A 22381-nucleotide genomic window follows, 5' to 3' on the forward strand; every position below is an offset into this window, starting at 1 on the left:
ATTTGCCCAAAACCATTCTACCCTAAAATTCCTAGTTGGGTACTTCACATACTTCCTGCACTAAATTGAACTGACAATTATTACCATTTACTAACATATAATCAAACGCTAACACAAATTTTATGAAGAAAATACCAAATCCCCAATTGTTTCATAAATTTAGGGTTTATCAGTAAAAATCAAAATTCAGAAAATCAGGGTTTCTGAATCGACTTGATAATCTACAAAAGAAGTATAACGAGGAAGGGTATTTACCTGGTGATGTTTGTAAACATCTTGATGGTGAAAATTAACACTGATTATCTTCACAGTTCGATAACTGATGCTTCACAACTATGTAAACTCTTATTTCGCTTCACAACTCTAGTAGATCGAGATGAAGAGGAGAAGATATTGAATAAATATGTGAAGAAACAAATGGATCTGTAACTGCTTCATGGGATTGTCATCATCTTCTCCATTTCTTCAGAGAAGAAGCTATCGAACAGAGGCGACAAGAAATGAGGTGGAAAATGGTAGCACAATCGTATTTGTGCTAGGGTTTTCTTTTGTTTTGATCCAACGTACCACATTTTTTAGAGATTTGTTAATCGATCTCACACGTGCAAATGCCACGGTTTAGGGGTATTTAGGCAACTTAACATCCCGACAAACGCCTGAAACGTGACATAACTCTGCCGTTACATGTCTAGTGAGTGTTTTGCTAAAAGTTTGTAACAGTGGGATCGATTTGTAAACCGTATTAGCAAAGTGTGACTTTTTTTGTAAATACCCCAAATTTTTTTCTAGGAACGACCATATATAAGTTGAATCATAAAGGCTAATAAGTCTGAAGTCAGCCGATATTTATGGATTATCTACCACAGAGATGAGTGATGAGAAAAATGTATTCATTTTTTAGGAGATGCTTTCAATCCGTTTTAGGCTTAGTCCTATGGCGTGCTAATCTAGCAACTAGATTAGCAGTCCACATCAGCTGGGACCACCGGCCGACGCTGTTTGGTGCAGCGCTTTAAATCTCAGCCGTCAGATCAAAACATAAATCTCCCAGCGCTGAACCATTCAACGAAAAGGTAATATTTGTAGTGCTGAACCATTCAGCGGTACTATCTCGCTGCTAGTTCAAGTGTGAGCAAATGATAGGAGAGAGAACTAGTGTTAACAAATAGGCCACACTTTTTAAAAAGAATTACAACACTTAATTGCTAATCTAGTAGTTGAAATTAGCCCATGATATTTAGCCTTAGAATTCAGCTAAACTTCCGCGGTTAAAATGTGTAGGCCTCAATTTAGCCAGGGTTTTACAAGGCCCGGCCAGATTCGAAACATAACTACTGCTATTAAATTATGAAAATTTAATTTAATGCCTGCCGGTCCACATCCAATCTCCCATTTCTATTCCGAGAATAACGTGAATAGGGTAAACTTTTACATGATAAAAGTCAGCTCCGGACTCGGCCTCCTTTCTCTTGTTTGTGTGACCATCAGTAGAGGGATTACAACAAAACGAAGTAGAAAGAGTGAACCAGAAAAATAGATATGGAGATTAGCGCCGTCCATGGAGTTGGAGGAGGAAGTTTCATCATCCAGACCAGAAATCACACTAAATCTTCCAATGCTATTCTTCTTCCAAGCTTCAATAATGACAGGAAACTCTTTTCTCCTTCTTTGAAGGTATAGTTATTTTTCTTATTTCTTATTTTTACCCTTAATAGATTCTGAAATGAAAAACCCTAAGTCTTCAATTTCATGTCTATCTCTTTCATTTGTATTGGATATCATTTAGTTTGTTTGATAATCACGTACGTACTGTATATGCAGCTTCAGAATCAATGTATCTCTTCGCCTCTTCAAGCAGCATCTTCTACTGTTTGTAGAGATTCAGGAACTGTAGCTGAAACAATTACTAGGTGCGTGTATTGATCTCCTAATGTTAACAATGCATGTCTAATGAAAACCTCTTTTTTCTTCTATATTTTATTTATAGTATTGGTTCAGCAATTTGGGTCTCTATACTAATCATCAATTATCCTATCGATTATTCTGGAGATTCATCGATTATCTTATTGATTGTTTTGAAGTTCAACGATTATCTTATCAATTGTTCTGAAGATTCTGCATTACTTTAATCTAAAAATGCTAATTTTAGGAAAAAAAGTTTTGCCCCTATATTTATTTGGCTCTTGTTGGTGTTGAAAAGATACTGGCCATCCATACCTGGGTTTTCACTTTTCAAGTTTTTTTCAGAGTTTTATACAAAATTAATCGATTGGTTGTACTCATACATATAAGGGGTTAAGTAACATCACATGTTTTGATTGCATATTTTGTGGTGTTTATGAAACAAGTTCAACTATTCACATTGTATTGGTCGAAAAAATCAGGGAACAAGATGAGCTAGCTGATATATGCTGGGATAATCTGGGGTTCGGCCTTGTACCAACCGACCAAATGTATATGTCTAAGTGTTCTACAGGGGGGAACTTTTCCAAAGGAGAATTGCAGCGTTATGGGAACATTGAGTTGAGTCCTTCATCTGGAGTCTTAAATTATGGGCAGGTGCGTTTTTTGAATATCCTCATTTTGAATTGAAAGCCTTGGCCTCTGTGTATTATTTTGATAAAGTATCATGCAGTTGGCAAATAGATGATGTGTACTGATCAATTCTATGCGCTATAGTTTTTTTGGGGATACATTACATTGGTATTTAGTGATTCTGATTTTGGATTACAGATGCTTCTGTAGTTACCTATCAATGTGTTATTCTAAAAATGGTAAAAGATACATTAGTGGACTACAACTGGGAACTACTAGCATGAGACTTTGCTTAGTGCTTTCGGAAGGCATTTGGAAACACATCCAGAAGGAATTATTTTGCGAATTAATGTGAATTTTTATATTGTTTTGCTTCCAGGGTTTATTCGAAGGTTTGAAGGCATACAGGAAAGAAAATGGTTCTATTCTGTTATTTCGCCCTGAGGAAAATGCATCACGAATGGTTCAAGGTGCTGAGAGAATGTGCATGCCCTCTCCTACCATTGAGCAATTTGTGGAAGCTGTGAAGCTTACGGTGATGGCAAATAAGCGTTGGGTAATTTTTCTTCATACACCAATATTTTGATATCCCATTTATCTTTGGAAGTCCTCATCCAACTTCAGTATAACAAAAGTAGCTGCGTCATTGTAGGTTCCGCCTGTAGGCAAAGGGTCTCTATACATCCGGCCACTTCTCATGGGCAGCGGAGCAGTTCTTGGTCTTGCACCTGCTCCTGAGTACACATTTCTCATTTATGTGTCACCAGTTGGAAATTACTTCAAGGTTACTGACTTACTCATTTGTGATTACTCCTTGCTTCTATTGGATGCCTCTTATTGATGAATAAGGAGGAAGTAAATTATGTGGGGCTGTTAGAACTAAATGATATATGAATACGCGTCTGGATTATGAAGTTCTGAATATTGATAAACATGTTGTCTTTGAATACCTTGTTATCATGTTTCATATGTACACATCATTTTCCGCTTTTTAGTTTATATACATGTTCCTTTGAAACAAAATAGTCACATATCCATTTCAACAATTGCAGGAGGGTTTGGCACCAATTAATTTGGTGGTTGAGAATGATTTCCATCGTGCAACTCCTGGAGGGACTGGAGGTGTAAAGACTATAGGGAATTATGCTTCGGTGAGTTTATTTTGCTTGCCTTGTTTTGGATTTCTTACTAATACATGTCGCATCAAAGCATAAAGCATTTAGTTACTATACTCTTACAGACCTTAGTTGAATAATATGAATTTGGCCATGGGTTAGCTTTGATATCTTCAAACCAACAACCGAAGACCATATATTCAGATTTTGATACTTTGTTGCGGCCCTCAGTAATCAATGCCATAATCGTCAGTACTTCATTTCCTCTAACTTCACATATAATAATAATATACAAATCTAGAGGTATTCGTTGTACTAAGATGAAAGAAGCCATTTGGGTGCAGTATACTATCATGTGAAAGATGATTCTGTGGATTATGGAATTGATTTACTGTTTCCTGATTATAATTATTAGACCACAATGACTCACTACTAAGTAAGACTATATGAGCTCAAAATCAAGTCTCACATACTAAAGGAATCAGTAAATGTTTTACCTAGAAAGTTAACAATAGAAATAGAGAATGATGTAGCCAAGGGATATTGATTAGCTCTCCCCAAGTTCCCAAACTATTCAATTTATTTTTCTTGAATAACCCCTTACTATACATGACAGAATTAGTAAGTTCCATTAGTTTGATTATGTGTAAAATCATTGCCTGAAATTTGTACTTTGGTTTTATGCTGTTTATTTCCATTTTAATTGTTATGGTTAATTTAGGGTGCATTAAGTAAGTTATGTAGTGATACTTACAGTGACCTCTTTAATTTAGATCTTGTTCTTAAAATTCATGCAAGGGGGATGCAACAACAGATGTTTTTGTTCTATGTACTTTATTTCGTTATTTGTTGATTTTTTTTATGCTAAAATTATTGTTGTTGATTGATCATAAGGAGAAACCATAAACAGGTTCCATGTGACTCGAAGATAATACTCTTGAAGATTTATTCCAGTTAATATAGAAGAAGAATGAATGTTTTAACATTATGACTGTATTAAGCTGCTTATCAAAATGTAAAGGATCTCCTGTGATCTATAATTTTTAACATTATCTTCTTATATCTGCTTGTAGGTCCTGAAGGCACAATCTGCAGCTAAAGCAAAAGGCTACTCTGATGTTTTATATCTGGATTCAACCCACAAAAAATATCTGGAGGAGGTCTCATCTTGTAATGTGTTTCTTGTGAAGGTATACTATTACTGGTTGTTGAGCCTTATGTTTTCTTTCTTCTTATGGGGTATGAACATTTCATTTATCATGCTGGATAACGATATTGATTTTTCTATGAAATTGCATTTTCGTTCCTTACAGAAATGAACATTCTCAACAGTGACGTAATCTGATAAATTGTTTTGGTCGATTCTTCTTTTCCAGGGTAAAACCATATCTACTCCAGCAATCAAAGGGACGATTTTGCCGGGCATTACCCGTAAAAGTATAATTGATGTTGCCCGAAGTCAAGGTTTCGAGGTACACCTTTTTCAAGTTTGAAAGCATTGAGCATGCATCAGTTCATATATCATAGTTCGTACCCAATCCGTGTTTCAGTAAAGATCCAAACAGGAAAGCCAAAGTTTGCTGTTATTAAAGATCCCCGACTCGTGCATATGGTTTGAATTCTCAAATCAGTTACCTAGAGCTTCACCAGTATCAGACCTGATAAGATGGAAGTTGATCTATTTTTTAACATGGTAATTACAGTAGGGTAGAGAACATTTACTGGGTCAACAAGTTATAGAGCTTGGACTTTCGACTTCAATTCTGCAGCTGAAAATGAGCCGGATGGCTAGTGAGTAATGACTAGCATTAGGTTTATAATTCATCCTAATATTGGTCTCTCTAATTGTTGTTTGCTGACCCTAATGTCCGTGAAATATGATTAAGCTATTTATTGTGGAAAGGACTTTGGGACAGCAGAGTTTAAACTTAAACAATCATTCTATTCATCCCACGGTCAAATCCACAGTCAAACCCAGTTTCCTCTTTTGGGAATAACTCCCCTAGCACGTGGGATAAGTGGACATAGGCCTCGTTAGCATATGGAAAAGTATTCTCAAAATGGAAAAGTGGGTTTGTCCGTGGGTTTTACCGTGGGATGAATAGAATTTTTGTAAATTAAAACCTGCAATTGAAGTGCTTCTGAGTATGAGGTTGATGAAAGCAGTAAAATTAAAGTGAGTGAGACTAGAGTGATTCCTAGCCTGAGTTCAACTAGGTGGATTGCTTTTAGAGACTCTCATGAAAGTCTGTCTTAATTACTACTTGCGCTGGCAAAAGAAATCCAGACAAGGAGCATATGACTTCTATAGGCTGCAACTCCCTTCTTTAGATGCTAATAACTAAATCCACTTAGCTGACACGCTGTTCTTGTGCCTGGATGTTCTCTTATGTAATTCTCAAGTACTCTTCCCCATTGGGATCTCTTCTTTCCTTGATCACGCTGGAGAAGCTTTGTTTGCTCAATGTTAAAGAACCATGCTGATGATGAGTTTCAGTCCTCTTTCAAACAGAAAATGCTGGATTTTATTTTAGAAGATTAACAGTTTTTTCTTCTCTCTTTCTCTCTCTCTCTCTATGTATATATATATATATATATACATAAACACTGCTTTGGTAAATGAAGGTTGAGGAGCGGCTTATTTCAGTGGAGGAATTACTTGATGCTGAAGAAGTCTTCTGTACGGGAACAGCTGTGGTTGTATCGCCCGTGGGCAGCATAACTTATCTCGGCAAAAGGTAGTGTTCTTCTTGATACATTGTCTCTGACATTTTGATTAGTTTTTCTATTTGCTAACATACACAGGCTATCTGTCTCAAACAAAAAGAAAGCATACACAGGCTATCCTCTTTGCCTAGAATAAACCCTGCGTTGTAGATATCTCACTTGCGAACAAATCAAGAAAATGTGAAAACTAATAGATGGTGATTTGTTATGTATTATGTCTTGCCAGAAACATAAATGCTGAACTTCTTGTTTTCTGCAGGATATCATACGGTGGGGAGAGTGGAGTTGGCGTTGTTTCTCAACAACTCTATTCGTCTCTTACGAATTTACAAATGGGTCTTACTGAGGACAAACTGGGCTGGACTGTCGAGTTAAAATAGGATACCTGTTAACAACACACTCTTTATAATAATTCCCATTCAAATAATTTTTCTTAAATTTCAAGACTTTGTTTAGGCTTCAGCTATCTTATTAGTTGTAGTTTATTTTTCTTAGAATGTAGGGAGTTTATGTTTGTTGATATTCAGTGTGACCTTAATCAAGCATTGAAGTTTTTGTGGTAGCTCAACTTTGTTAACCTCGATGTTGCAGTCACAGAACCATTTGTTTGGCACAAGTAAAAAAGATACAGGAAGATCAAAATTACAGATTTCAACACATGCAGTTTCAGCATCGAGGCACTAAGAACCACCTCGTTGCACGAAGAGTCACTAAAAACTTCCCACCAGTAAACTAAGAAACCTCCTTTGTCCATTGACAACAAAAAGACGTGTACTGGGTGTTTACCACCCATCTTAGTATTATTCCTTGCTTACTGCAGATGGTTTAGTTTTACAGTATCAGTCGACAAACTCCTGAAACATAGGAAGAACAAGTTATGCTTATAGTGAAGGATGTGGAAACTGGGGGCCTTAAAAGAGACTTTTCATAGCAGCAACGTTAGGAGGTGTCGAAAGGGTGATGCCATGAAAAGGGATTCTATTGACGTAGTTGAAAGTCATGATCACTAGTACTATACTCGAATTTCATTTTAGTTTTGGTCCTAAAATCAATATGCCATTTCATGGAAATCATCTTTCAGATTATTATCTCTATGCCTTGTACAATCTGCATCGGGGATTTGGATGTGCTAGGTACGAAGGCACTGAGCCTACAGGAAGGCCGATTGTTGACTAGCATTCTAGCTGCAGGTATTTCGGTTCAATACACGGGATGCCCACGGGAAACGTTGACAATTAACCTTAATCCAACACTCTGATGGAGTAATGGTGAAGAGAACTCCATCCAAACAAAACGTAAAACAAAGTTAATAAGGAATATAAGATAAGTCAGCCCTTAAAGGTACAAATTATTAAGCCAATTATACTCTGAGTATCTCTCCAGACCTTCATTTTAGGGATTTTCTTACTGACTTCAATTTAGCAAACACAAGGAAGCGAAGAGAAGGGAAAAAAAGCCCGTGCCTCAAAAATAAAAATCTCAAGCAATGCATGGAATTTATCCATAAGCAGACATGCATGCATGAACTAAATTGATGATTGATCACATGGAGCAGTTTAAGCCATTAAGCAATACTGAGAAATGATAAATACCGATTAAATTCCAGTACCATACAAATTTAACTAGAGTCCACTAGGTATATATACGATTTATCAAATGCATTCAAGAGCTAAAAGCAAGTGTTTTATGGCTAATGGAGAGAATTACGCTTATTTAGTATGCCCAAATCCTATAGAAAGATTTGATTCATTGATTCTGTTCTAGGTTGCACACTTTAATTATCGCTTCTCATTAACTAGATTCACCCTGTGTTAGCGTTTGCATGCACAACAAATTCAGGTACTAATTTCAAGTTTAATTAAGGAGTGAAAATGATGCTTGTTATTGATAGTGGAATGGGCAAAAGGTCCTTGTTTTGAAGCCCATAGATAACCACGCCCCATATTTCATTTTATTCTGCAGTGTTAAGCAGCGGGTCAACCAGATAGATAATTTTTGTGCTAGGTTCAGTCCGCACTTCTCTCATAATCATTCGGTTTCCTTTTGAAAACCGAATGTATTGTTTATAATCCTAAAATGAAAGTTTGAAACTGCTATTTTTCTTTTTTTAATTTTTTTCTCTAAGAATAGGTTAAATTTATTAAAAGCAAAATTAAAAATGACTACCAAAACCCCATCAATAAGAGGTTTCCAACTGAGTAGAACATTAGTAATTGGAACATTGCATAAAGCATCTAAAGAAAAAGAAAGATAAACTTGACCTAGTGAATTGATTTAAAGCCGTTGAACGTTGATTTAGTCAAAAGTGATTTTGAGATGATTTTCGGGTCAGGGTTTTTCATTTCTCCGGCATTTCCTTTGGAGAGATGCAGTCATATTCTCCGGCAATCTCTCATCTGATGGTTTCCTCCATACTTTAGGGTTTTTGTTATGATTTGGTCTCAGATCCATGAATCATTTACATTCACTCTGGTGGTAAAGATAGAGTTGAAATTAAAATGAATTATTCTTAGAGGCCTCCCCAGTGCAGTGAATGTGTTGTCTTTGGTCATGTCCTTCTTCATGGTCCAAAAAGATTTAAACCAATTCAAAAGATGGTTCATAAATGGGTCCAGAAGAAAACAACATCCACAGTGGATGAGAAAGGCTGGACTACCAAGTCTAAGAAACGGTGGAAAGGATTCTTTAGTTTAGGATGAGATTCATGAAAGTGATCTTACTCCTATCCTGATAAATAAGGTGCACATGGAATTTTAGCAAGAAGATACAACAATTCTTCAAGAGGTTATTAAATTAGAAAGAGCTTGCAAATAAAATGAGTTCATAAAGTCGGATCCATTTTTCATTTTAGATAAATGTATGGAAAACTCTTATCAGTTAACTTTAGATCATAATAAAGAAAATTTCAAGACCTTTTGGAGGCAGCTGAATTCTACTGAATATGCCTTTCCAAGTTCTGGATCTAGAACACATTTTCAAAAGAAAGAAGTGTTGACGGTGGTTTTCAAATTAGAGCAAAAACTGTAAAATTTTATATTTCTGATAATACTGAACCTAAATGCATCTTCATTCTGCAAAGAATTTAAACTGATGTATTAAAAACCTAATGAATGATTATGCTCCTCTTGTTGTATGTGTATGCTTATATTTATGAGCTTCACCCGACTGAGTTTACAAAATATATGTGTGCATACACAATTTGTATTTACTGAACAACTCAGTATCTGCATATATGAAAATTATCAGAATAATATTGGTGTGTGTTGCAATATTCCCTAGTACATTATAATTTTGTCACATTGGAACCCAAACTCCTTGATGAATTATTCACTAGTGTAGAGCCTAGTGAGTATTTAATTAAATATTATGCTTCCAGCTGAACTCTTAATACTGGCATTGTCATCCATGTTCATTCTCAGCTGAGTAGCGTGAATTCCCCGAAGTGTCTAAATTAAGATATGCATAAAAGGTACCTGATCAAAAGCACTGCAAGTTGTGCCAACAATACCAGGTATATATCATGTTACTTGCAAGAGTATCAATTAATGATTTTGTGCTAACGTGCAAAATCCACTTAATTTTCTTAATTTTGTGTTAATACAAAAAATTCAATTGTTTGACCTAGTTTTATGTCAATTTACAAAATTTGATTATTTGTCCTAAAATTGGAGCAAGCATGATATCTCGATTCTTATTGGTTGAGACTAAGCCTAGGGAAGTAGGAATCAATGGATCTTGTGGCCGGTGGGTACAAAACCATAGCCAAAGGAACAAAAAATAAACAAAAGGAAACCGTGATTGACTAAATCAGTCACAGAAAAAAGGATCGGCTGCGCCACTTGGCCGTCCAATCTAACATGCTCCACGCATCCTATGAACGACCAAGCATTTCCCATACTGGATACCTGACGACCCCCTTCTTAATCGACCAATCAAATCGCTCATAGCCTACATGCTCCGTTCCCAGTAGCCGGCCAAAGTAGGTTAGTCGAGTTGCTTAGTTTTATCAAATGTTAGATCTTATCCGCCCAAGTTAGTCGCAAAATGATCATGACCATCCAACTTGGCCAGTTAATCTAGCTAACCTAGCTCCTTCTACGCACGACCAATCAGGTGCCATAGTGGCTAGCTATCGCTCATCTATATATTTTTCTGGACAATCAGATTGCTCGTATCCTACATGCTCTGCTCCTAATAGTTAACCAAAGTAGGCTAGTTGAGCTGCTTATTTATATTAATAATTATATCTTGGACGTCCAAGTCAGTCGTAAAACAATCACGACCATTTAACTTGGTCGCTTGATTCAACTAGCCTGGCTCTTGTTATGCTTGACCGATCAAGCTCCATGGTGATAGCTAGTCACCCTTCTATTTTTCAGCCAGTTAGGTCACTCGTAGCCTACATGCTCCACTTCCAATAGCTATCCAAAGTAGGCTAGTCGGGCGGCCCAAAAATCTTATTAGGTTGAAATAAACCGCCCATGTTAGTCGCGGATTGATCTCATCCGCTCGACTTGGGTAGATGATTTGACCGGTTTAGATTTATTCCTAGTCTACCAATGAGGTGACGTGACTACTATCAATCGTCCCTTTTCTCAACCGACCAATCACATCGTCCATAGCTCACATGGGCAACAACCAATGGCCGACCAAAGAGGGCAGGTGCCTTCCTTAAAATTATATAAAAAAAGGCACTTGCGATTGACCATGTGAACCGCATGTGCCAATTGTTTTAAACATTTATTATAAATGATATGCGGCAGATCCGGACCGTTTATTAGTGAACGATACATTATATGTACAGGTTTTGTTTTAAACCCTAATAAACTTTCAATCAAGAGTACCACATCTTTGATTGCTTCTCCCGACAATAAGTACTATTTAGCTAGAAGTTCTTTGTGGAATTTTATTTATTCTTATTCTTCTTTCGACAATAGAGCTTGGATCCTATTGGGGGACTTTGACTCTGTCTTAGTCCCCTCTGATAAAGTGGGAGGGGCTCAACTCTTATTTTATCATAATGTTGATTTTGTAAATTGTGTCCAAGAGGCTCATCTTGTAGATCTCCCATTCTCTGGTTACTTCTATACTTAGACAAATTTCCCGCATGATGGAGCTATTATTAGATCAAAACTTGATAAAGTTTTAATGAATACAGAGTGGATCATTTAGTTTGCTTATTCTAAAGCTGAACTTCTCATACCAGGTATTTCATACCACTCCCCTAGTATTATAACTATTTTTGAGAAAAGAAATCATGGACCTCGTCCATTTAGATTATATAACTTCCTTACTAGGGGTATTGATTTTATGGATGTGGTAAGACTTGCATGGTCACTTTTTATTAGAGGAAATCCTATGTACAATCTTGTTAGTGGACTGAAGAATACTACTAAAGAGTATATTTCTAGACGGAAGAAAGCTAGATTTAAAAACACTTCTGAGGAAGTTCTCTAGGCTAAGTAGCAAATGGATTTGGCTCAAGACCCACTTCAATCTAATCCTCTTGATCAGGATTTGACTAAAAGAGAGAGAAAGAGCTTATGTTGTTCAATATGTAAAATTGACTAGTTATGAGGAGTTTCTTGCTAAGTACCAAATTTAGAATTAAATGGTTAAATTTAGTGATTCTAATACATTCTTTTTTCATAACTCTCTCAGAAAAGAAGAAGTGGGAACAACATTATTTCTCTTTATAATAAATACAATGTTAAATTAGAGGAGGATAAAGATATTGCAAAAGAATGCATTTATTATTATGAAGATATTTTTGATAGCTGTTTTGGCCCTGACTCTACTTCCAATTCTCCTATGAACCTTCATTTTGATGCTATTGTCAAGCAAGATGATGTTCAGACCTTATAAAGCCTATCACGGGGAAGAGGTGAAAATTTCTTTAAACTCCATTGACTCTAGTAAATATCCTGGCCCTGGTGGGTTTACTAGTCACTTTTTTAAGGCTAGCTGGACTGTTGTGGGTGATAACTTTGTTGCCGCAATTCAAATTTCTTTTAGAAATCCAAGCTTCTGAAGGCATTAAGTAACACCTTTATCACTCTGATTGCTAATAAGAAGAATCCATTTGTTGTGTCAGATTTTAGGCCTATTTCCTGCTGCAATGTAATCTATAAGTGTATAACCAAGATTCTTGCTATTAGAAAATAAGATCCTTGGGGGATTGATTAGTCAGAACCATGCAGCCTTCATTTCTAGGAAATCAATTCAAAATAACATCATGGTTGCTCATGACTTAGTAAGAAATTATCATAGACCCAAGGGGACCCAAGGTGTATTCTAAAGATAAATTTAAGAAAAACTTATAATACAGTCAAATGGGAGGTTATTTTCAATATGTTATCTCAACTAGGTTTTCTTTCTATCTTCATTAACTGGATTTATTTGTGTATTACTATTTCTTTTAAGTTCTCTATTCTAATCAAGTTAAAACTCAGCAGTTTGGCTTTCATCCAAGATGGAAACTCATTAGTCTTACTCATCTTTGCATCGCTAATGAAGTAATGATTTTCTTTAAAGGTAACCTTTTTGCTGCTCTTAGTGCTAGAGAAGCTCTTCACACTTTTAGTTCATATTCTAGTCTAGAGATAAACAAACAAAAATCTTCTTTATTTGGTGTTTTTGTTGATGAGGTGATTTCAGGTCAAATTATGAATATGTTAGGTGATGGTTCTGAGACTAAATTTCTTTATGAATCTTGGAATCACAAGGGCAAGTTAGTTGATTGGGATGAGCAGGAGGCCCTGGATAGAATTGGTGCTTCTGAAAATAAGGTGGTTGTTGATTTCATATCTGATGGGAAGTGGAATTTTCATTTCTTTATGTAAAAGATGTTCAAAAGGTGGTAGATGAATTCAATATTAGTGAGAAAGATAAACTGATTTGGCTCCCTAGCTTAGAGCTGGCAAACGGGCGGGTCGGGGCTTGCCCGTTACAGGTTATACGGGTTCGGGTTAATACGGGTTGAAACCCGCGGGTTGAAATTCTTCACGGGTTGTCATTTCTTCAACCTGTGCCCGTAACGGGTTGAACCCGCGGGTTCACGGGTTAGCCCGCCCGTTTCAGAACTGACAAGGGTTGCTAATTAAGCCATCTTTTCTTGTCCATACTGCCAAGGGTTGAACTCAATGGTTGCACAACCTCGATTAAGCTATTCACTTTTGCTCTGTGTTCATTATACTTTGGCATGCCAATAGGAAGAATTGGCAACATCTATTATTTTCTTCTTCGTAATGAGAACATAAAGCTGATCAGAGTACTACTTACGAGTACAACAGATTTTCGAGCAGCCATTGTCAGGATATCTGCACATGACACTACCCCTGGGCACACCTTCTCTACTGCAGTCTTTATATCATCAATAACATTGAACCCCCTCACAGAATTCTGATTAGGATTTGCGTTTTGCTCCCCTGTGAAATTTGATGCGTCATCGAGCAGAATTGAACCATCACATCCCTGATAAAGTACACGAGATAATCAATAATACCAAAGCTGTAAATCCATGAATAAATTTGAGAAATCCACTGGAAAAAGTAAAAGTTAAATAGCGTAAAGAAGAAAATTACATTGACAAAGCAGTCATGAAAATGCAAGCGGAGAAGAGAAGCACCCATTCTTCGTTCTTTGGATACCGCTGCGCTAACAACAGATTTCACAGTAGAGAAAATATGCTTACATGATTTGGACTTTGGAGTAATAATTTACTGAGAATTTAGCATTAGAACTTCCTATAAACAGTATCACAATAAAGAGGACTAGTACTTTCGAAGAGGAAGCCATTGCTTTCTTCTTTTTGTGGTGCACCTACAAATGAAGCGGATGACAATAAGTGTTTGTGAGTTTGTGTTGAATATACGCAGTGAAAACGTGTATTTATAGGAGGTTTTCAATCTGATCAATGCCCACCAAACTAACCCAAGAGAAGAGACAGCAAAAAAGAAAAATACAGTACTTCTTTCTCCTAATCTTTCTCGTTTCGTCTTTTCGAAGAAATAAAGTGGATTTTAGTTACCAAATTTCTCAATTATTGTTACTTTAATCGAAAGTTTAATATATTAATTGGGCGTACTAATGGTTTTTGTTTTTGTTTTTGTTTTTGTTGAACACAAACACATGGACTGGAAAACAAGCCATGAACCATAACTGTTGACTGATGTGCATATTGCACCTACTAATTGCCAAGAAAATGTCTGTATATGCAAGTCATTATAAGGGTATCGAATCTTTTTCAACTCCGAGTTTACGGTCATTCTTTGTATTCATGTATTTAGCCATTTCTAGATGTTCTTAACAAATAAAACATCTGGATGCCTTTTGCTGTATCTGGGATTGTGTACTTGTATAGAAGTATTGGTAGTTGGTTGCTAAACTTATGCATCATTTATATGAACTAGTTGCAAACTTTTGCTCTTTTTAGCAACCTATTCGTGTCTTTTATAGGTGAAGATAGCTCAGTCACGGGTTTACGGGTTGAACCCGCGGGTTCACGGGCCGGGACGGGTTAACCCGTTTACTCACAAGCCGACATTTCTCCAACCCGAACCCGGCTTGTTTCAAAACAAGCCGAGCCGGGTTCGGGTTTTCACGGGCCGGGCACGGATTAACCCGCGGGTTTTGGCTTGTTTGCCAGCTCTACCCTAGCTCCTCAGGTGAGTTCTCTTAGAAATTTACTTACCTCTCTATTTCAAATCATTAACACCCCCTCCCCTAGAGGAACTTATTGTGGTTTAAGAATCATATCCCAAAATAGAGTTTCATTACTTGAATTTCTATCCAAAAGAGGCAAAAGACAAAAAGTAAGTTGTTAAAATGGGGTGTTGTGCAAGATGTTTTTTGTATTTTTTTCAACTCTGATAATGAAACTGACATGCTTCATGAATGCCCCTTTGCTCCTGGTATTTGGAAAGGTTTGATTTTAAAACTTGGCTTTGTGAGAATAATGGAAAATACATGGGATGAGGAAGTTAAATGGTGCACTCAACAGTTCATGGACCAAAACTGTATGACTATAATTAAGAACTTAGTGTTTAATGGCTTCATTAATCATATATTTGGAGGAAAAAAAATAACAATTTTTTTTAGAGCTCAGGTAAACTCTCAAGAACAAGTCAGCTTATTTACAGTACAAGATGTGAGATTTAAAGTATCGACCTCTATCTAGAAAGAGGAGGATAATATGAATGTCGGATGGTTCATGAGGAGATGAAGTATCAACTGCACATTTGTTACTCCTGAGGTAATTGATTGTACTTGGTTAGCCCCTTCTGAAAATGAGTTCATGATCAATTTTGATGGCTCAAAGAAGGATAATCATGGTGGTTACGAAGCTATGGTTAGAGAACATACTGTTGATGTTTTAATGGCTACTTGTGGCAGTGGTCATGGTATTTCTGTGTTGGCTCATGAGCTACAAGGAGTCGAGCTTGGGCTTAAGTTGGCTATCCAAAGAGATTTTCTAAGGGTTCACTTACCCGTCGATACTATGGTTGTTTATAATCTGTTCACACTTATGATAAAAAAAGTGTTTCCTCATTAGAATGCCATACAAATAAGGAGAACAGGTAAAGATTTGAGAAAAAAGTTTCTTTCTTGGAAGATTACTTACTGTTATAGAGAGTAGAGCAGTGGATTTGCTTGAAGGGATTCTCCCTGTTAGGAAATGGTATAGATAAAGGAATAGGATTTCTCTCATAAATTTAGGGAAATGCAGCTGATAAATCACAAAAGGTTTACCACGGGAGGAGATATTTAACATTGTTTCTTCGTGGGATTTAAATATCACGACAAATACATTAACCTAATTCTGATGTTCCTAGTTAACATGCAAGGAAACCTTTTCATGTATTCATGTTGATGGGTTGTACAATTCTAGACTGGTAGTATTATTTTTGTGATTAATCTTATCCATATCATCGACAATTATAATCGTGCATTATAATTGTTAAATCGTTAATTGTAAAGCATTTCTCCCTTCTCTCCCTTTTCTCAGGATTTAAAAAAAAAAAAAAGCATAGCCTCCTTCTTGCTCATATCTACCCTGTTTGGGACTAGACCTGAGCAAGGATTTCTAATTTTTGAGTTTTAATTAGGTTTAGTGATTGTAGCGGTAGGTTTCTGATTTTTATTTTTAATTCGGTGTGGAAAAGCGAGGGTGTAACAACCACACCCAATAATTCATTTGGCAATATGTATGGACTAACTCCAATATAATTCCTAGAGAACCAGCTTATAAAGAGATCTCAACCAAGAAATATATCAAAGAGTTATATCTCAATTTCTCAATACAATCTACAATCGAATAGATAGAAACCTTTGAACCCGATTGTTATGAGAAATACTATGGACGTTACCAAAGACCAATGCCCAAGTGCCAATCAATTTGTATCCAACAATCAAGGTCGGATTTACCAATTGATTGAACTGCGTACAACCTTTGATATTTCAATTATATAAAAATATAATGCGAAAAAGAAATAACACAAACACCAGAAATTTTTTAACGAGGAAACCGCAAATGCAGAAAAACCCTGGGACCTAGTCCAGATTTCAAAACCACACTGTATTAAGCCGCTACAGACACTACCCTGCTACAAGTTAACTTCGGACTGGAACGTAGTTGAGACCTAACCAAGTCTCACACCGATTAAGGTACAATCGCATTCCTTACGCCTCTAAAACCACGTCGGATTCTGTGCACTTGATTCCCTTAGATGATCTCACCCACAAACTAAGAGTTGCTACGACCCAAAGTAGAAGACTTACAAACAAATTTGTCTCCCACGGAAAAGTCTATTCTGATAGATAAATTTGTATCCCACAGAAATACCTACGAAGTTTTTGTTCCGTCTTTTGATAAATCAAGGTGAACATGAACCAATTGATAATCCGGTCTTATACTCCCGAAGAGCATCCTAGAAATTTCAATCACCTCAAAATAACTTAACTATATGGTAGTATTAGAAGTTATTATGAAATCAGAAAGAATAAGACGAAGAACTTTGTGATTACTTTTTATATCTTACCTATCAGAGATAAATCTCGAGCAAATCTTAGAGAAGATAATACTCAATACGATAGAACAAGTAAGATCAGAATATGCAACTACAGAGAAAATAGTTGGATCTGGCTTCACGAATCCCAAATGAAGTCTTCAAGTCGTTAACCTATAATGGTTTTGGAAAAACCTAGGTTAAAGGAGAATCGACTCTAGTCGCAACTAGGACGCAGGAAAGTGTCGGGATTAGGTTTTCCAGTTGCTAGAGTTCTCTCTTATATAGTGTTTCAAATCAGGGTTTGGTTTCAATCAAAGCTAACATAGCTTAGTAACAAAGCATTCAATATTCATCGTTAGATGAAGACCTCATTTAAGATTCAAGATAAGTTTGCTTAAAACCAAAGAAATATATCTCCGTTGTTATATGGACTTAACTTGTTACACACAAATGAAATATACTTATATTTAGATATGGGTAACCGTACCTAAACATGTATATTGAGTTGGCTCAATAACAGTTAACCTAAGTTAGCCATATGAACACTTTTGTCTTAACCACATTCATATAACACATATAGATTAACTATGATGATCAATTAATCATGAAAAATAATCAAATGAATCTAATTGTGTCTCACATAGAGTTGTTCAATTGTTCACTATCTTATAGAAATATATATGAACCAATTGAAATTCGGATTGATTCGTAAGAATCAATTCATGAACATTAAGCCACGATTTTCAAAGATTGATTTCCTTAATTCATAAATATATTTCTTCATGAGTATGGAAATCATACTTAACCGATTTAGAACTTTAACCACTCAGTTTGCAAACAGGTATGCAAAATATAGCTTCCGGACTTTGGTCTTGTACTGTCGTTTGCAAACGGGTATGCAAACGGCCATCCCTGACCTAACTCGGGTAGAACCCTTTGCATACTGGTATATAAACTTGGTTCCCGGACTTAAACAGTTAAAACCGTTCGCATACTAGGTATGCAAACAAGGTTCCCGGACGTGAATCATACCAAAACAGTTTGCATACTAGGTACGCATACTATGTTGTATCCAGACAAAGTTTTTTGTTCTAAACTCCCAAACTATTACTGTTAGAGCATAGCTTGTGTCAAGTTTGGTTGTCATATTTTAGTGAATCAAAACTCATGTTAATAGTCGCTTGATTATGTATTAGAGTCAACTTCGTATAGGTTAGCTTGAAAATATTAGGATATGAGACATTACAAGTATTGCGAAGTCTTGAAGATGTGAAGAAGCAAGGAGCTACAACGACAACAATCATCCTTCCACTTGAGGTAAGTGATATTTGACTTGAATTGTTTCATTCCTTAACGTATCTTTCAATTCGTGCATATTGGAAAAAAAACTGCGAAGCATATTTGAACTCTAGATAGACGTAGTATTAAGGAATACAATACGAGGTTTATTGCTTAACCATTAAACTTTGTAGATAAGACATCGCCATAATCATTTGAAGCTATTGTGATTATGTATGGGTATGAGGTGAGGATTTCATCCTAGGGAACAATGTTTTACATGTGTCCTAAGGAAGTAAGTTCATAAACTTGTTTGTGAACCGAAAAGGAAATTGCCAGGTGTTATTGATTTTGTTATTCACTGCTTATCTTATGAACAACCAATATGTGTGATTGAGTATAACCGATCAAAACTTGTTTGTATTCTTGGTAGAACTGTTCACAAAGGCCTGACTTATGTATTGGTATGACTTTTATTAGTGAAACCGATCTTAAGTAATCACCTGAGATGGTATGATCGGGTTTGTGTTTTGTCTGAACAAATTTGGGAAAGGGGAACCGATCCTAGTAAGAGGTGTTGTACATCACAAAGGGGAACCAATCCTTGTATGAGGTGAAGCAAGGTTTATAACAGAAAGGGGAACCGACCCTATGAACATGTGCAACACGTTTTTAGGAAAAGGGGAACCGATCCTATGGACATGTGCAACACATATAAGTTAGATACCATATATATGTGGGGAACCGATCCTAGTACCTAGTAAACCAAATTTTAGAAAGCTAGTGTGACTATGCACAATACTCACATGGAGGTAGAACCGAAACTTGTTTTGGTAGAATCGTTAAACCCATGATTGTGATTGAATGTTTGTTTGATCAATCGCATAGTTCTTGAAAGTCAGATGAACCAATTCTAAACTTGTTTGGAAGTGTGGCAAATCGGTTTCAAGGTTGTAAGTATGAAAGAGAACTTACAAAGTAAGGATGTCGACATACTTTGAACACGTGATGTGAATGTTTATTTCTTTAATTGTTCAAAGTTATTCCTTAATAACCAAAGGAAGAAAATCCCAGGATCGAAACATAAATAAGTTAAGAATCTTTTAATCAAGGTTATTAATTTCATTTTGTAGAGAAATACAAGAATTAGTAATGTGCATTTACTTATTAGATTTTCCGAGAGATTTCGATCATTATTTTTGGACAGAGCATTTCCAGGAATTATGGAAACCGAATTTGTGCTTTAATGAATATCTTGAGAATATTTTCCGTTTTGGAAATTCCTTGGTGTCCAAACTTCCTTGTCTATAAATACTTGAAGTTTTCCTTTCTAGCAAACTAATCCTTCGTAACAACAAACTTCCTCTTTGTTGTTGTTACTGGTGTAGCCTCCTATTCGGAGAGGAAAGTAACCTAATTAGGCGAAATCTCTTACAGCCGCTCAATTTAAAATCTTCTTTGGGATTGAGAAGCTCTAGCATGTATCGTCGGTGGGAAACTAGATAATTGCGGTTTATCTTTTGTTTTCGATTGATTTGATTGACTAACGGTGGTTGAAATATGATTGCACCTAGTTTGTTTATGCTTGAGAATATTCTCTTCGGATATAAGATTCACTCAAACTAGTTCAGAGTTTCGACAGGGATCTTTAGACTGTTGTTAGTTCTAAAGATGATCTTGTGATAATCCATTGTTAACAGACTTTGTTCTGTGCGTGATTGATCACAAGAGATTCAAGTGATTATTTGCAGGTTTATATTGAAGATCTAAGAAGATTTGAAGATGAAGAAGATATTGAAGATTTCTGACTTGTGAGTTCATAATCTTTGGTGTGCACAATACTTGTTTCGGTAAAAGAGGATCCAATTAATAATCGGTTTATCCTTGTGGTAGATTGGATTGATTAATTGAGTATATCGGCATCAACACAATTCTTTGGATTAAGAGTGTTGTTGGCTTAATCCTAAACGATTACTTCGGTAATTGAACATAAGATAAATCTAAGGACCTGGCGAAGGAGTTTATGTTAAGATAAACGGAAGAGCCTTTGTCCGACTCATATCACTTGGTTGAATAGAGCTGATACCAAACAGATTTGTTGTTCATTTACTGTTTGGAATATGAACCAAAGTAATTGATACAAGTACGTGACTTATTTATAAGTTGGAGGCGTGGAAATACAGACGGAACTAGGTGAACTATAGGTTTAGTTGCTTGGTCTCAACTATACGAAGTTGGTGTAATTTTGTGTAGCGGCTTAATCCTGAGAGTATTCAATTCTGGACAAGGTCTCGGAGTTTTTATGCATTTGCAGTTTCCTCGTTAACAAAATTTTGCTGTGTCATTTACTTTATATTTCCGCATTATAATTGTTTTATTATAATTAAAGTAAATTACACAAATGTTAATTCTTATTTACTTGATAAGTGAATCCTATTGTGTTTGGTTAAGTCCGAATCTTTTTTATCAAGTAACATACTTCGTTGTTGTATTGTCTCGATCTCGTATCCATAGACCATCACACGAAGTGTGAACCGATTAGTTGTATTGTCTCGACTCAGTCCATAGACAATCACTTTCGGAGAAAGGACTTATAGGTAGGAAAAGTTTTAACTTGAGGTATATTTGGGTACCCTCACCTTTTCAATTACATTCCCTTAGTAATCATTAAAATATCCTTAGAAGACGACAATAGTTGTCTCACACAAACTATTAGCTTCAAGTAATTTTCAAGTGATCGAATGATCAATACGAAACATTCTGAGTCGACATCAAATGATTGTCTCATACAATTCATGTAAGATGTTTCAAGGCAATTTCCACATGATCATCTTTTGACTTAATATTTAGTTTCCAACAAATAAATTGTTATCAACTAAACTCTTCAACAATATGATGAACGTAACTAACAAAAAAAACTTCAAACACATATTTCGAGAAATAGATAAGCGAGATAAACTCGGATCAAAATATCAAATGTGTATAATAAAAGTTTATATAACTCTACGACTTAGTCTCATTAGGAGATAGAATAGAATAGACTTCTGAGTGATAGATAAGTTTTAGTCTCCACATACCTTTTGTTGATGAAGTTCCTCCAAGCTCTCCTCAGTAGATCTTCGTCTTCAATCGATGAACGTCGTGTAGACTAGAAATCAAGACTATAGTTTTTATCAAGTAAACTTGACAAACAAGCTTGAGATAGCAACGCTTGCGAGTTCGATCGAGCAAAAGTCTAACACGGTGTTCTTTTAGACCTAGGTTATTATTTATGTACTAGAATTATGTACGATTTTCGTTGTATTTTTTTTGCTCAGCAATATAATTTTTATTTTTACCAAAAGAGTTAAAGAATACAAAAAAAGCTCTAATAAGCAAAGAAACAAAAAACCTCAAAAAAATTACATTCCCTATAGGACCCAAATCATCTAACTGAATCTATAGTAATGTTGATTTTATGTTTCAGTTTTCTGTAGGAATGGAGGTCTATGTGTAAAAATTGATGGTTTCTCCCCTTGCCATATTAGCTTCATTCTTTGCTAAAGTATCTTCAGAGAAATTCACCTTTCTGAAGCTGTGAACAAAACTTAGAATGTGCAGTTTCTCACAAATTTTTCTCCATCTTGTAATTGCAAACCATGGGATATGACCTGATGTAAAAGCTGTAATTACTGACTTTAAGTCTGTCCTGAAAGTGACTTCCAATTTTTCATTTCT

At 35.9% G+C, this 22381-nt stretch overlaps 1 protein-coding gene and 1 pseudogene across 1 annotated transcript; one reads left to right on the forward strand and one right to left on the reverse strand.

Annotated features, from left to right (window-relative positions):
* The first annotated feature begins 1427 nt into the window (after nt 1-1427).
* LOC113283407 (branched-chain amino acid aminotransferase 2, chloroplastic-like) lies at nt 1428-6939 on the forward strand. Its single transcript, XM_026532648.1, has 10 exons — nt 1428-1674; nt 1822-1910; nt 2385-2559; nt 2915-3091; nt 3188-3319; nt 3588-3686; nt 4724-4840; nt 5027-5122; nt 6276-6388; nt 6637-6939. Exons 1-10 carry the CDS (start codon nt 1540-1542, stop codon nt 6755-6757), a joined length of 1254 nt encoding a protein of 417 aa, XP_026388433.1. The 5' UTR covers nt 1428-1539; the 3' UTR covers nt 6758-6939.
* Nucleotides 6940-13607: 6668 nt separating this feature from the next.
* Nucleotides 13608-14230, reverse strand: LOC113279952 (annotated as a pseudogene).
* Nucleotides 14231-22381: the final 8151 nt, after the last annotated feature.

This window comes from Papaver somniferum, chromosome 5 (assembly GCF_003573695.1).
Source record: "Papaver somniferum cultivar HN1 chromosome 5, ASM357369v1, whole genome shotgun sequence".
NCBI classification, from domain to species: Eukaryota; Viridiplantae; Streptophyta; class Magnoliopsida; order Ranunculales; family Papaveraceae; genus Papaver; species Papaver somniferum.